At 48.1% G+C, this 16,435-nt stretch overlaps 1 protein-coding gene across 1 annotated transcript in view; it reads left to right on the plus strand.

Annotated features, from left to right (window-relative positions):
- LOC121004788 (minichromosome maintenance complex binding protein) overlaps nt 1–16,435 on the plus strand; it is a 119,192-nt gene that overhangs the window by 11,600 nt on the left and 91,157 nt on the right. The window contains exons 5-6 of the mRNA XM_040437148.1: nt 10,675–10,777; nt 11,181–11,288. Of these exons, the coding sequence (XP_040293082.1) occupies nt 10,675–10,777; nt 11,181–11,288 (211 nt within the window). The remainder of the gene's footprint in view (nt 1–10,674; nt 10,778–11,180; nt 11,289–16,435) is intronic.

The raw sequence follows: 16,435 nt of genomic DNA on the forward strand, positions 1-16,435 counted from the left end.
CACGGGGAACCTAGCCGCTAGATCTGTAGCCCTCTCTCATGCCACTAGGGGAGCGGTATGGTTAAGATCGTGGTCGGGTGACACGGCCTCAAAGAATAAACTGTGTCAGGGGTACAGACTTCTCGGGTCATTTTTCCCACAGAAACAAAAGTCTTTTAACAGAGGTCGGGCTTTGGCCCTTCAGAGCCCCCCCCTCCCCCGTGGCAGTAAAGTAACAGTCAGATATTTAATTTTCTGAAAGTGTTTGTTTTTTTTTGTTTTTTTTCTCCTGGGATTCGAACTCACAACCTTTACACATCAGAGGCAAGGCATTTACCCACACAGCCATGACGGCTGTATTACCACTTGCTTAAAAAAAAAATATATAAAAGACTTCTACTGTAGGTAACTTTGATACTTAGTGGAAGTGATGACACAGGAAGACAAGACACATCATTTAGAATAACACAGCCAGCTCACAAACACATGTATACAATAATCTCCCATTACCACTGGAGCGAACCCCATCCATCCTCACTCAGTGATTGATGCCAGATACAGTTACTATGATCCTCATGCATGTTTATTTACAGGACAGCGTCATTATCTCCAGCGGCTGATCAGGCGCACTAGAGACCACAAACGCACGGTCCTTTCATATATTGTTCTCTTAACAAATGCATCCACGCCAAGCCAATAAATCCACGTCTTGCGCGGGGGCCCTAGCCGGCGTCCATACATCAGCCAACAAAACACTGCTCTGCTGAACACATCAGTCTCCCCCGGCCCACAGCCCAGCGCTTAGCACATGGACCATTCGCCGACGGAGACCTCTGCGCCCGGCAGCTGTGACAGGACATACACGGGAAGATATCCACTCCAATGGTTTACCCTGACACTGAGGGACATGGTGACAATACACAATATATTAGTGTGGCGAAACCAACCTCGCCACTGGGTTTTGGAGGGGCCTTGCTGCTGGCCTCTTGCCCCAGGATTATGGGCCCTCTGTATCAATTACACCTCAATCTGTATCTACAACCAGCCAGTGGACGATTACAAATGATCCCTATATTTAAACACTATTGATGTGCTAGCACTATATTGGGGTATGTTTTATAAAAGGATCCAAGCTCAGTGTTGGACATAATCACCACCAGCATGAGCTGTGATGACCTTTTTTTTTTTTTCATTTTGGGACAATGCGTTACATGGTCAATAGCGGTGCGACCATAAAGATTGGAGGAGAACGCTTTGTGTATATAGACACCAGCTACATATTTATTTTTTGTCTATCTACTAGGGATCGACCAATTTATCGGTTTTACCAATATTATCGGCTGATATTCAGGATTTTGACCGTTATCGTCATTTATTTTGCCGATATACTGATAACGTATTGGGAACACAGAACGCGCTGCTGACCGCGCTCTCCGTGTTCCCTCAGCAGCACAGGGGAGAAGGAAGCAGTGTCTCCCTCCCCCTGTGCCGCTGCCACCAATGAGAGGAGGAAGGCGAAGAGGGGGAGGGGCTTTGGCCACTGCGCCACCAATGAGGGAGGGAGGACAAGAGAAGGGGGAGGGGCTGTGGTCACTGCGCCACCAATGATGTTGACTCACTCATTCATTCAACAGGAGGCGGGAGCTGGCTGCAGAATCATATAGCGGCTCCCGACCTCTATGACAAGTAGTTGCGATCTGCAGTAGTTAACCCCTGGTGCTGCACCTGAGGGGTTAACTGCCGCGGATCGCAGCTACCGCTCATAGAGGTTGGGAGCCGGCTTCGTGATTCTGCAGCCAGCTCCCGCCTCCTGTATATGAATGAGTGAGTCATCATCATTGGTGGCGCAGTGACCACAGCCCCTCCCCCTTCTCTTGTCCTCCCTCATTGGTAGCGCGGTGCGCCCCCCCTCCCCCCAAAACCCCAGTATTAAAACATTGGTAGACGCCGTCCCCCAGGCAGGAGCCGCTGACCAGTTCACCACCAGCCACCAGCAGGGTAATGTACCTGCTTACACAGCAGTCTGATATTCCACAGCCCCATTACTGTTGGACCTGTGAAAAAACCATCTAAACAAAATCTGATGTGATTATCCCTAACAACAGGAGATACAAACCTAAAGTCATTCACTTTCCAGCCCATATCAGGAGACTTCATTTCATTACCGGATACCATGGGATAAGATTGGACCTGTTTGTCAACAGGTTTAGAAGACTTGCTTTCCTCTTTTTCCAGCAGGATTTTACAAAACTGCCATTTAATGTATTTTATTGTATATCCGGATACTTCATCTTATTACCGGACATCATAACATGAGACTGGATTTTTTTCCAACAGGCATATAAGACTTGCTTTTTTTTCTTCAGCAGGATTCGACAAAATTGACATTTATTATACCATTTTACCATCTTACTATATTACCACCTCTCTTTTATATTGATACTACTATGTCCTTTTTATATTTGATATTTATCTATTAGTTATTTGCTTTGATGTTATACCGCTCTTTTTTTATACCTTTTTATATTTAACATAGTCTTTTATACGATTAGGCTTACTAAGCCATCCCTTAATAGATCTTCATTTCCATAACCACAAATGATTTGAGTGCCATCCGTCCACAAGCGTTGGGTAGGCCTTGTTTGGGTTGTGCGCCATATTCCATCTTTTTGAGTCCTAGAGCCGCCTCGCTCTTGTACTTCACACACTCCGGACTCCTCCAGGTTTTCTGCTGCAGAACTGGAACGAAAGCTTCATCTCTTTAGATGAGAAAGTGACTATTCCTCATCTAGTGTAGATTTCACCAGCTTTGGTGGCTTTGAGGGGTGTGTTGGCGACAAGAAAATCCCATAATTCTAACAGACGCCAGCAAGACTGGTTGGGGGGCGCCTTCAGATCCCTCCATAGAGTGGAGGAGGCCCGACTTGATTGCTGATCCCACTTTCCTTGAACTAAGGGATCTTTCGGCAGTATGGGAAGCCCAGAGATAAGGCGATGTAAAGATCTCCTCAGACAACATCACTACGTCACTTACTTTAACGGAAAAGGAGGTACAAGAAGTATATCCTTGGCAAAAGTTTCAAAGAAGATTTTTTTTTTTTTTTTTATTGGGCAGGAGAAAATGTAGCTTCTCCTGTATTTCTGCAGTTCCTATAAAAGGGGAAGAAAACAAAGTAGCGGATTTCCTAAGCAGAGATTCATTAAAGGAGAGAGAATGGAGTCTGAACCATAGGGTTTTCTCCTGATAACAGATGGTCGCTACCATATCTAGACCTTTTTGCAACTCTACAGGACAGACAGGTTTTGTTCCCTGTCTTGCAAAGACCATCCATATTTGTAGACGTGCTCTCTCGCCCCTGGCCAGAGGAAAGTCTGTAAGCGTTTTCCCCGCCCTCTCTCTGATTCTGAAGACATTGACAAAGGTATTGGAGGAAAAAACCAGATCAATCCTAATCTGGCCAAGACGGACATGGTTCCCGCTGTTACTCAGCCTATTTGATCCTACCCATCCTCCCAGACCTTCTCCACCAAGGTCCAGTCTTCCACTCCAAGACAGCACAGCTACGTCTGACGGCCTGGAGGTTGAACGGGAATTGCTAAAAGAAAGGTCTTTCAGCTTCGGTAATTTCCACTATTTAGAAAGTAGAAAGCCCATTAAGTCTAACATATATCGTAGAGCCTGGGAAGCCTTTTTAAAATTCTCTAGAAATAGGCTAGGAAATCCAGAAGCCTTGAACATACCGGTTATCCTTGATTTCCTTCAAGCAAGCCTAGACCAGGGTTAGGGTTAGTACTTGTTGGTACTAACCCTGGATCCGATGAAAGCTGTCACGGCACCGGACGGGGTTAAAAGCAGAGTGTGCCTGGCATGCATGCTGTACCTGCGCTCCCTGGACTTTGTGTGGCTGTCATGGCCCATAACAGGTAGGTACTAGTGTTAGGGACCACTCATAGAGGCGACCTTGACGTGGTGAGTGGCTTATTACGCTTTGGCCATAATGTACACCAATGCCTCATCCAGCATGGAGGCAGGGCAGAGTGCTGGTTGCTGAGTGCCATTGCATTTGTGTTTTGCGTTTGTATATGTATTTCGCCATAGCGACGTGCACCTACATCCAGGGTTGTGCTGACTGAATCACCCACATTTTTTCCAAGCCTAGACAAGGGGCTAGAGGTCACTACAATGAAAGTTCATGTAGCTGTCTTGAGTGCCTTTTTAGACACTAGATTGGCAGATTGTGAACTTATAAAAAGATTCAAGGGGCTCGGAGAAACCAAGCTATAGTCAGGCCTACGGTTCCTCCTTGGGACCTACATTTAGTGTTCTCTTCCTTAACAGGAACTCCCTTTGAGCGATTATCTGAAATCCCCATAAAGATTGGCTGGAAGGCGGTCTTACAATCATGACCAATGGGGAGACAGGTGATTGGCTGGAAGGCGGTCTTACAATCATGACCAATGGGGAGACAGGTGATTGGCTGGAAGGCGGTCTTACAATCATGACCAATGGGGAGACAGGTGATTGGCTGGAAGGCGGTCTTACAATCATGACCAATGGGGAGACAGGTGATTGGCTGGAAGGCGGTCTTACAATCATGACCAATGGGGAGACAGGTGATTGGCTGGAAGGCGGTCTTACAATCATGACCAATGGGGAGACAGGTGATTGGCTGGAAGGCGGTCTTACAATCATGACCAATGGGGAGACAGGTGATTGGCTGGAAGGCGGTCTTACAATCATGACCAATGCGGAGACAGGTGATTGGCTGGAAGGCGGTCTTACAATCATGACCAATGCGGCGACAGGTGATTGGCTGGAAGGCGGTCTTACAATCATGACCAATGCGGAAACAGGTGATTGGCTGGAAGGCGGTCTTACAATCATGACCAATGGGGAGACAGGTGATTGGCTGGAAGGCGGTCTTACAATCATGACCAATGGGGAGACAGGTGATTGGCTGGAAGGCGGTCTTACAATCATGACCAATGCGGAGACAGGTGATTGGCTGGAAGGCGGTCTTACAATCATGACCAATGGGGAGACAGGTGATTGGCTGGAAGGCGGTCTTACAATCATGACCAATGGGGAGACAGGTGATTGGCTGGAAGGCGGTCTTACAATCATGACCAATGGGGAGACAGGTTATGGTATGAAGTGATTGGCTGGTGAAGATGTGAATGATTCGCGCGTTCGCACACTTATTCGCTCCCTTTCCGTTGCCGCACTTATCCTCGTGGATGAAGAAACCTTTGTTGGACAGTCCCCGTCCCTCCTGCCTCAGCCAGCGCCATGACACAGGAATACCAGGCCGGGCACAAATCACCTACAGGTCGGGACGACCAGACCATCGTGCGAAAGTTACTGCGCAATGCGAATGAATCTGCTCATCTCCCATAGGATAAACAATTTTTCCACAACAGATTTGTTTTATCGTAAACGACGACCTGCAGTATTGTCCTTGGTGTACAGTGCGCGCCGAGCAGTGGTTGTTCTACACCTTATGTACCGAAGACTAGGCCACTATATAACTGGGCCTCCGATCTGGCTCTGCCCGTTCCATCCCTTAATAGGGTCAGTCTAGGGCATTTTAGGAGGTTCCTGAACACGGGATCACCCCTATCGGGGCGGCCATTCTGTTTTTTTAGGCAGTAAAGGGTCATTTTCAGGGATAGACCCAAGAGCGACTATCCTGCCTACATTACGGTACATTTCCTCAGAGTATACGAGGTGTATATCCACTCATGCCTTGTCCTTTTTATTTTTCCCTTTGTGTTGTTTTTTGTGGGAGTTTGTTATTTTATACGTATACAATTATTAAAGGCTACGTTTTATAACGGGGGCACCCTGTGACTAAACGATCTATACATGATGCCACCCATGATTATTCTCCCTCTGACGGGATCTCGTCTTAGCTGTGATTTCACGACACTTCATGCCATGAACATTCCCCCCCCCCCCCTGGTTGGAGTATTTGGGTTCGTACTACATCCCGTGGCTCCTTCTGTATGGTGGCCTCATCAGGTGGAGTGTGGTGCCATCACCATATATGTTCTGGTTCTGTGGCTTCTACCACGTTGCCTTCTGTGCCGGTCCATGTGCTGGAGCTTCTCTCCGAGGTGTGGCGATGGCGTCTACATTCCCTCTGGATCTCCAGCTCACTGTACACCACCAATGGTCTCTATGCTTGCTCTTGCAGTTTTAGCTGCTCTGTCCCCTCGTTCCTGAGGACATGGTCACCTGCTGGGCTTCCATTCTCTGACCAGGTGTTTGTATCAGCCAGCATGCTACAGCTGATGAGCCGTTCCCTTCTGGCGCGCACTATTGCAGGGGTCGCCCTGGTTTCTGTGACCTTGGTCCACCACATGGTTCTTATTTTAAGTGGGACATTGGCGCTACTGTTGATGCCGTGACACCATTAACACTGTGACATGTCCTTATGTAGGGGACACACCTATTCAGGGCACATAACTGTGCTTCAACTGCTTCCCCCCTCACTGGACGGGACTATGCTGCTGTCGCATGTTGCCAATGCTAATAGATGTTTAGTTGCCGGAACGCAGCACCCTTTCGACTTTCTGCCCCCCCCGATTGTTTGTCTACATGGCCAGTGTCCATACTCCTAAGGCTACATTCACACGTCCGTATTTTTCTACATCCCGATTTTCGGTCCGTTTTTTGCGGATCCGTTGTTCCTGAAAATGTTTCCGTATGTCATCCGTTTTTTGCGGATCCGCAAAAAACGGAAACATGTGAAAACTCAAATCCGACAGTATATTCTAACACAGAGGCGTTCCCATGGTGATGGGGACGCTTCTAGTTAGAATATACTGAGAACGGTGTCTATGACTGCCCCCTGCTGCCTGGCAGCACCCGATCTACAGGGGGCTGTGATCCGCACAATTATTGTGCGAATCATAGCCCCCTGTGAGAGATCAGGTGCTGCCAGGCAGGAGGGGGCAGACCCCCCTCCCTCCCCAGTATTAAATGTGCCCGGTGCGGTCTCGCCTCCCTGCGCCCCCCCCCCCCATCGGAGTCCCAGTTTAAATCGCTGGGGCTCCGATCGGTTACCATGACAGCAAAGACGCTATTGCAGTCTTGGCTGCCATGGTTACTTAGCAATAAATACAAGCATTATACTTACCTGCGACTGCGAGCTGCGATGTCTGACCGGCCGGGAGCTCCTCCTACTTGTAAGTGAAAGGTCTGTGCGGCGCATTGCTTTTAGCACAGACCTGTCACTTACCAGTAGGAGGAGCTCCCGGCCGGACACACATCGCAAGTCGCAGGTAAGTATAATGCTTGTATTTATTGCTAAGTAACCATGGCAGCCAAGACTGCAATAGCGTCTTTGCTGCCATGGTAACCGATCGGAGCCCCAGCGATTTAAACTGGGACTCCGATCGGTACTCTCCGCTGCCACCAATGATGGGATGGGGGGGGGAGGGAGGTGAGACCGCACTGGGCACATTTATTAATACTGGGAATCCGCACTGGCCACCGATGATGGGGGGGGGGGGGGGGAGAGGTGAGGCCGCACTGGGCACATTTAATACTGGGGAGGGAGGGGGGTCTGCCCCCTGCTGCCTGGCAGCCCCTGATCTCTTATAGGGGGCTATGATATGCACAATTAACCCCTCAGGCGCAGCACCTGAGGGGTTAATTGTGCAGATCACAGCCCCCTGTAAGAGATCGGGTGCTGCCAGGCAGCAGGGGGCAGTCATGTACACCGTTCTCAGTATATTCTAACTAGAAGCGTCCCCATCACCATGGGAATGCCTCTGTGTTAGAATATACTGTCGGATCTGAGTTTTTCACGAAGTGAAAATCAGATCTGTAGAAAACTTACTGGGAATCCGCACTGCCGCACTGGCCACCAATGAATATAGAGGGAGGGGGGGCACATTTAATACTGGGGAGGAAGCCTAATTTCCAGGAACGGAATCCGCATAAAACGGATGACATACGAATGTCTTCCGTTTTTTGTGGATCCATTGACTTTGTATTGGTCCAGGATCCGATTTTTCAGGACAAGAATAGGACATGTTTTATATTTAAACGGACATGCGGAACGGAACAACGGAAACTGACAGCACAGATTCTGCTGTCCGATTTTTTTCCAGGACCCATTGAAAATGAATGGGTCCAGATCTGTTCCTGAAAAAACGGAACAGATCAGGAAAGAAAAAACGGACGTGTGAATGGACCCTTACTGTTCTGGAACGCCTGCAATGTTTTTTCTTGTGTCCAGATTTTCTCTGGTGTTTTTGTGACGTCGGACGTAGTCCTCACATTCTCTCCTGGAGAAGTATTTCTCCCATCTCGGACCAATCTGTGCTTCCGCTGATGACCGCATTGTCCCCTTCAGGCAGTGGATGGTCTGACTCGTCTACACCCCTCCGGTGGTGGTCTTCTTCAGCCTATAGTTGGGTCTTCCTGATCCAGGCAGTTTGTTAGAAGTCTCCCGCCAAGCCTCTCTGTCTTCCACTGTACCTGCTCCTTAGGGGGTGCAGAGATGTATGCTGCCATCCAGTGTATGTGTGCGCTCTCATGTATTGCTCGGCTTCCTCAGGCTGTCTAATGCCCGTCATATGGTCCTGGATCCGGCATCACTCCAGTGGCGGAGGCTATTGATCCCCGGGACACAGTCTTCTCCTCTGACTACTCCCCATTTGTCTATGGTTTCTCATTTTCTACCTCTGGTTCCCGTTGTGGCTTTTTGTCCCCTTGGGCCATTCCTTAGCTCTGTCTTGATCATATTTCATACTTTTTAGTCTCTTCTCATGCTGGCTCTTTACAAATTAGTGGCTCCTTGCTGTTTTTCTTCTACAGATTGGCCCACGGGGGTCTCCTGGGAGATCCCTACAGGACTAGTCCTCGTCCAGTTGCCCAGTAATTCCTTCCAGTTTTTCCAGGTTTTTGTGTCCCATCCTGACACTTACACATTTGGTGCTGTCGTGTCTGGGTTTTCCTGTTGCTCGTTGGCCAGGTCTCATACCTGGATTCTACAGGTTCCTTTCTGTTGAGTAAACGCCCTCAGTTTTCCATGGGGCCTATTACTATGCAAGACGGCCAGGTCCCAACAGCAGTTCTGTGGTCCTCGTTATCCAGAAGTACCTTCCGCACATCGTCTTCAGCCGTCAGATGAGCTTATCCTTCTTGTGGATATTATGTGCTGCTATCAACATCTTCTGAAGCCCCTCGAGCTCCTCTTTTTGCCCAGTCTAAGAGGCCGTGCGTTCTACGCTCCGGCTGACCTTGCTGTCCTTTTCGGGGTTCCCGTGCACCCGTTCCCCATATTTCTGTGCGGGATCTCATGGCCAGCCTTTGATTTCTTCTAGTCTTCTCTTCCCTCCCCATGCTTTGGAACGTCCCATGGTCTCCTGTGTCACCAAATGACACAAGCGAGAAAATCAGTTGTTTTTTTTTTTTTTTTGTGCTTACCTGTAAAAATCCTTTTCTCGCTGAGTTCATTGGGGGACACAGCACCCACCCAGTAGGTACATTGCTGGTTCTTTTTGGTGGGTCCCACCTGTTCTTGGTTCTGACCCATCTCCAGATCTCTTGTACAATCTGATTTAGCTCGGTGTCTGCGGGAGTCTAGTGTCGCCTCCTAGTGGCACAGAAAACCCTATTCTAAATGAAATGGAAGGTCTTTTAGCTTGTTTTGTCTGGGAGACACTGTGTGAAGGAGATGTGAGAACGCAGAGCACCGAGCCCTCTGTAAGCTCCGCTCTCGGCCGGTGTAGATGATCTCCGCTGTGTCTCCACCTGGACTCACAAGCTGAAGTCTTCTCCCCCACAGCAGCGCTCCTGCTCCCCATTCCTACCCTTCAGCTTGTGAGTACAAGGGGAGGTGAACTGCGATGCACAGGGACGTTGCATTCTGTAATATTTTGGAAGACCCCAATCATTCAGGAAATGTAACATCTGTTTCGGGGTGTAAATCATGGTCTCGGAGCAACGAGTTCCCGGCACGATGAAGAAAAATGATCAATTAGTGATCGAAAAGGAGCCTCCATAAAGCTTGGGGCTCATCCTGCACCGGCCTCCTGGGCTCTATACAGCAGATCTGCGGCCCCTTGGTCCAAGCCTCACGTGTTTGTAGGACCTTACAGGGTGGAGGTTCAGGCCCACCCTAGTTGTGTCCTCTGGTTCATCTCACTTTAGTGATGTCGTGGAGGGCGAAATGGAAAAATTGGATTACACTTAAGGGTAACTTCCTTTTGCTGAATCCTCCAACCCCCCAAAAAATGTGTGTCTATAATGTAGATCACTTCTCAATGGGTATGAGTGACATCGGACTCTCCAGACGGTAGGTCCAGAGGGGGTGACCTTCATTCTACCTTTCCTGACCTGCCATCGTCCCCGCCGACCCTCGCAGGCTTTAAGCTGCAGTCCAGGGCGCTTACTCAGATTGCTGCAGCTCGAAACGCGCAAGCGTCTGAGGGGGATTCGCCTTTTATTATTAACATACTTCAATAAATGGGATTTACATCTTTTTTACTTAGAGAGACGTGTGTGTTGTTTTTTTTGTTTTTGTTGCCTTACAGACCAGCACAATCCCGACCTGACCAGTGGAGGTGACGCTGTGCTCCTGCCTGACACCTGATGTACTACTACCCTCAGCATGGACTGATGGCCTCCGTCCACTACTCCCCCTAATGCTTTCATCCTTCCAATGTCTCCTCTTGCAGCCACATCAGGAAGTGGTTTTCCATTCCCTCTCGGGACCCGTGACCCTGGAGCGGCAGACCTTCTACTGTGTTCCTGTCCCTGGAGAGTCCCCCATGGGTGAAGGAGATATCCTTGCTGTGTGTGCGCATGTGCGGACCGCTCCTCAGTATTACCCTTTAGGGCAGGCATCCTCAAACTGCGGCCCTCCAGCTGTTGTAAAACTACAACTCCCACAATGCCCTGCTGTAGGCTGATACCTCTAGGCTGTTCGGGCATGCTGGGAGTTGTAGTTTTGCAACAGCTGGAGGGCCGCAGGTTGAGGATGCCTGCTTTAGGGCATAGTGCTAGTGGTCCGCTTTTAGAGGGGGTCCTACAGCCGTATGTGCTCAATTTCAGCCCCGTCCTATACTCCAGAGTCGCCATTGTAAGCAAGGAATGGGATCTGGAGTATTGATAAGTGGCCCCGGGGCAGAGAACGAGGCTGCTGATCACTTTCTGATGTCCTGGCATTCTCCTTAATCTATTTACATGTATAGCGGCTCCCTCCAGAGCAGGGCATGTGCTTCAACGTCTGATGCCCCAAAACGGCTGAAGAGGTGCCTGGAGGAGGAGGACGAGCTGCCGCTGACTGCAGGTAATAGATGACCCTCCTCTGTGCTGTACATGGACCTATATAATCCATAGGTTACAGTCTACTTGATGCATGCAATGACCACAGCGAACTTCCTTACAGCTTGAGTACATGTGTACATACATTACTTATCCTGCATTATACTCCAGAGCTGCACTCACTGTTCTGCTGGTGCAGTCACTGTGTACATACATTACTTATCCTGTACTGATCCTGAGTTACATCCTGTATTATACTCCAGAGCTGCACTCACTATTCTGCTGGTGCAGTCACTGTGTACATACATTACTTATCCTGTACTGATACGGAGTTACATCCTGTATTATACTCCGGAGCTGCACTCACTATTCTGCTGGTGCAGTCACTGTGTACATACATTATTTATCCTGTACTGATCCAGAGTTACATCCTGTATTATACTCTAGAGCTGCACTCACTATTCTGCTGGTGCAGTCACTGTGTACATACATTACTTATCCTGTACTGATCCGGAGTTACATCCTGTATTACACTCCAGAGCTGCACTCACTATTCTGCTGGTGCAGTCACTGTGTACATACATACTTATCCTGCATTATACACCAGAGCTGCACTCACTGTTCTGCTGGTGCAGTCACTGTGTACATACATTACTTATCCTGTACTGATCCTGAGTTACATCCTGTATTATCCTCCAGAGCTGCACTCACTATTCTGCTGGTGCAGTCACTGTGTACATACATTACTGATCCTGAGTTACATCCTGTATTATACTCCAGAGCTGCACTCACTATTCTGCTGGTGCAGTCACTGAGTACATACATTACTTATCCTGTACTGATCCTGAGTTACATCCTGTATTATACTCCAGAGCTGCACTCACTATTCTGCTGGTGCAGTCACTGTGTACATACATTACTTATCCTGTACTGATCCTGAGTTACATCCTGCATTATACTCCAGAGCTGCACTCACTATTCTGCTGGTGCAGTCACTGTGTAATACATTACTTATCCTGTACTGATCCTGAGTTACATTCTGTATTATCCTCCAGAGCTGCACTCACTATTCTGCTGGTGCAGTCACTGTGTAATACATTACTTATCCTGTACTGATCCTGAGTTACATCCTGTATTATCCTCCAGAGCTGCACTCACTATTCTGCTGGTGCAGTCACTGTGTACATACATTACTTATCCTGTACTGACCCTGAGTTACATCCTGTATTATACTCCAGAGCTGCACTCACTATTCTGCTGGTGCAGTCACTGTGCACATACATTACTTATCCTGTACTGATCCTGAGTTACATCCTGTATTATCTCCAGAGCTGCACTCACTATTCTGCTGGTGCAGTCACTGTGTACATACATTACTTATCCTGTACTGATCCTGAGTTACATTCTGTATTTATACTCCAGAGCTGCACTCACTATCTGCTGGTGCAGTCACTTTGTACATACATTACTTATCCTGCACTGATCCTGAGTTACATCCTGCATATACTCCAGAGCTGCACTCACTATTCTGCTGGTGGAGTCACTGTGTACATACTTACTTATCCGTGTACTGATCCTGAGGTACATCCTGTATTATACTCCAGAGCTGCACTCACTATTCTGCTGGTGCAGTCACTGTGTACATACATTACTTATCCTGTACTGATCCTGAGTTACATCCTGTATTATACTCCAGAGCTGCACTCACTATTCTGCTGGTGCAGTCACTGTGTACATACATTACTTATACTGCACTGATCCTGAGTTACATCCTGTATTATACTCCAGAGCTGCACTCACTATTCTGCTGGTGCAGTCACTGTGTACATACATTACTTATCCAGTACTGATCCTCAGTTACATCTAGTATTATACCCCAGAGCTGCACTCACTATTCTGCTGGTGCAGTCACTGAGTACATACATTACTTATCCTGTACTGATCCTGAGTTACATCCTGTATTATACTCCAGAGCTGCACTCACTATTCTGCTGGTGCAGTCACTGTGTACATACATTACTTATCCTGTACTGATCCTGAGTTACATCCTGTATTATACTCCAGAGCTGCACTCACTATTCTGCTGGTGCAGTCACTGTGTACATACATTACTTATCCTGTACTGATCCTGAGTTACATCCTGTATTATACTCCAGAGCTGCACTCACTATTCTGCTGGTGCAGTCACTGTGTACATACATTACTGATCCTGAGTTACATCCTGTATTATACTCCAGAGCTGCACTCACTATTCTGCTGGTGCAGTCACTGTGTACATACATTACTTATCCTGTACTGATCCTCAGTTACATCTAGTATTATACCCCAGAGCTGCACTCACTATTCTGCTGGTGCAGTCACTGAGTACATACATGACTTATCCTGTACTGATCCTGAGTTACATCCTGTATTATACTTCCAGAGCTGCACTCCACTATTCTGCTGGTGCAGTCACTGTGTAATACATTACTTATCCTGTACTGATCCTGAGTTACATCTGTATTATCCTCCAGAGCTGCACTCACTATTCTGCTGGTGCAGTCACTGTGTACATACATTACTTATCCTGTACTGATCCTGAGTTACATCCTGTATTATCCTCAGAGCTGCACTCACTATTCTGCTGGTGCAGTCACTGTGTAATACATTACTTATCCTGTACTGATCCTGAGTTACATCCTGTATTATCCTCCAGAGCTGCACTCACTATTCTGCTGGTGCAGTCACTGTGTACATACATTATTTATCCTGTACTGATCCTGAGTTACATCCTGCATTATACTCCAGAGCTGCACTCACTATTCTGCTGGTGCAGTCACTGTGTAATACATTACTTATCCTGTACTGATCCTGAGTTACATCCTGTATTATCCTCCAGAGCTGCACTCACTATTCTGCTGGTGCAGTCACTGTGTACATACATTACTTATCCTGTACTGATCCTGAGTTACATTCTGTATTATACTCCAGAGCTGCACTCACTATTCTGCTGGTGCAGTCACTGTGTACATACATTACTTATCCTGTACTGATCCTGAGTTACATCCTGTATTATACTCCAGAGCTGCACTCACTATTCTGCTGGTGCAGTCACTGTGTACATACATTATCCTGTACTGATCCTGAGTTACATCCTGTATTATCCTCCAGAGCTGCACTCACTATTCTGCTGGAGGAGTCACTGTGTACATACATTACTTATCCTGCACTGATCCTGAGTTACATCCTGCATTATACTCCAGAGCTGCACTCATATGACAGCAAACCATTACACATGCAAACAATAGAACTAAGGATTAGGGATTATTCTGGATTAAAGTGGTACTCTACCTACTATACATAATGTTGGCTCTTTATGCCCATCTGCCGGCATCCAGGTGGCATCTGCAGATGGGCACCTCCACTAACCCCCAATGTTCAGGGAGGTGACGGAGCTGTATTTGTAGAAGCCCCGGGCAGATGGCGGCTGGCTGAATCTAGAGTGATCCCCAATCCTGACCCCGGAGCTCCACCAGCACAATATCGGTGAAGCCCGGCCGGTCACCCTGCGCACCGATGGCGGACGCTTCCTCCATTTAAAGCTTTCAGTGGATCTTCCGGTTGGAGTTCCTTAGTCGCCTGGTGGTAATAAACCAGTGTCACCAGTAGATCGCCCCCGAGGCGGACCTATAATGCTGTACGGACGTCCTCTGATGCGAAAGTGAAAAACCTTGGGACCGAACTCTGCTTCAGCTCATCGGAGCCCATACATTCTAACACTGTACACCGACGATCTCCGTACAGTGTTATAACCAATGTTTTAGCAAAGCGGGTTCGGATTTGGCATCTGATGATCGCTTTGCTCATCTCTAGTCGTAACCATGGAAACAAGCGGGGTATAATGTGATGGAAAAGTGAATCCAGCCGACACAGGAGGCAACATGGAGAATCACAAGACATTAGGAAGTGCCGGGTATTACCGCCCTCCACATAATAAGTGCCGTTTACTGAAGTTAGAGGACCCCTTTAAATACGTCTGTGTGTAAAAAAGAGGAACGTATTCGAGCATTGATCCCTTTATTGGTGAACCAGCTTTCAGCGTGTCGTCAGTGTACATACAAGAGACTGAGGTGACACGTCCTCCAGGTGATGGACAGGCGGGAGGGGGTTAAAGCCAAAGGTCTGCCTGTGTAAATGTGCTGCCGATCACCCCATGAGTGAGCAAAACGCCCGTTCGTCACGTGATCCAGTCACTCGTGGAGGCCACCAATTCTCCTTTCTGGCCGGCAGATCATGTGGTCTAAACTGCAATCTACTGCCCCAAACCGACGACTCTGTATGAGGACGATCGCTGCATGTAAATGTCTCCTCCACTGACGAGCAGCCGACTGTCGGGAAGGAATGCTTCTGTATGTGGATGAGCAATTACATTAGAGATCACTGCTCCCTATACTGTGGAGGAGAGCGCTGCATGTAAATGTCTCCTCCACTGACGAGCAGCCGACTGTCGGGAAGGAACGCTTCTGTATGTGGATGAGCAATTACATTAGAGATCACTGCTCCCTATACTGTGGAGGAGAGCGCTGCATGTAAATGTCTCCTCCACTGACGAGCAGCCGACTGTCGGGAAGGAACGCTTCTGTATGGGGATGATCAATTACATTAGAGATCACTGCTCCCCATACTGTGGAGGAGATTGCTGTATGTAAATGTCTCCTCCACTGACGAGCAGGAGAATGTCAGGAAGGAACGCTTCTGTATGTGGATGAGCAATTACATTAGAGATCACTGCTCCCTATACTGTGGAGGAGATTGCTGTATGTAAATGTCTCCTCCACTGACGAGCAGCCGACTGTCAGGAAGGAACACTTCTGTATGGGGACAAATGATGGCATCAGGGATCACTGCTCCCCATACTGTGGAGGAGATCGCTGCATGTAAATGTCTCCTCCACTGACGAGCAGCCGACTGTCGGGAAGGAATGCTTCTGTATGTGGATGAGCAATTACATTAGAGATCACTGCTCCCTATACTGTGGAGGAGATCGCTGCATGTAACTGTCTCCTCCACTGACGAGCAGCCGACTGTCGGGAAGGAACGCTTCTGTATGTGGATGAGCAATTACATTAGAGATCACAGCTCCCTATACTGTGGAGGAGATCGCTGCATGTAACTGTCTCCTCCACTGACGAG

The sequence above is a fragment of the Bufo bufo genome, chromosome 6 (genome assembly GCF_905171765.1).
Source record: "Bufo bufo chromosome 6, aBufBuf1.1, whole genome shotgun sequence".
NCBI classification, from domain to species: Eukaryota; Metazoa; Chordata; class Amphibia; order Anura; family Bufonidae; genus Bufo; species Bufo bufo.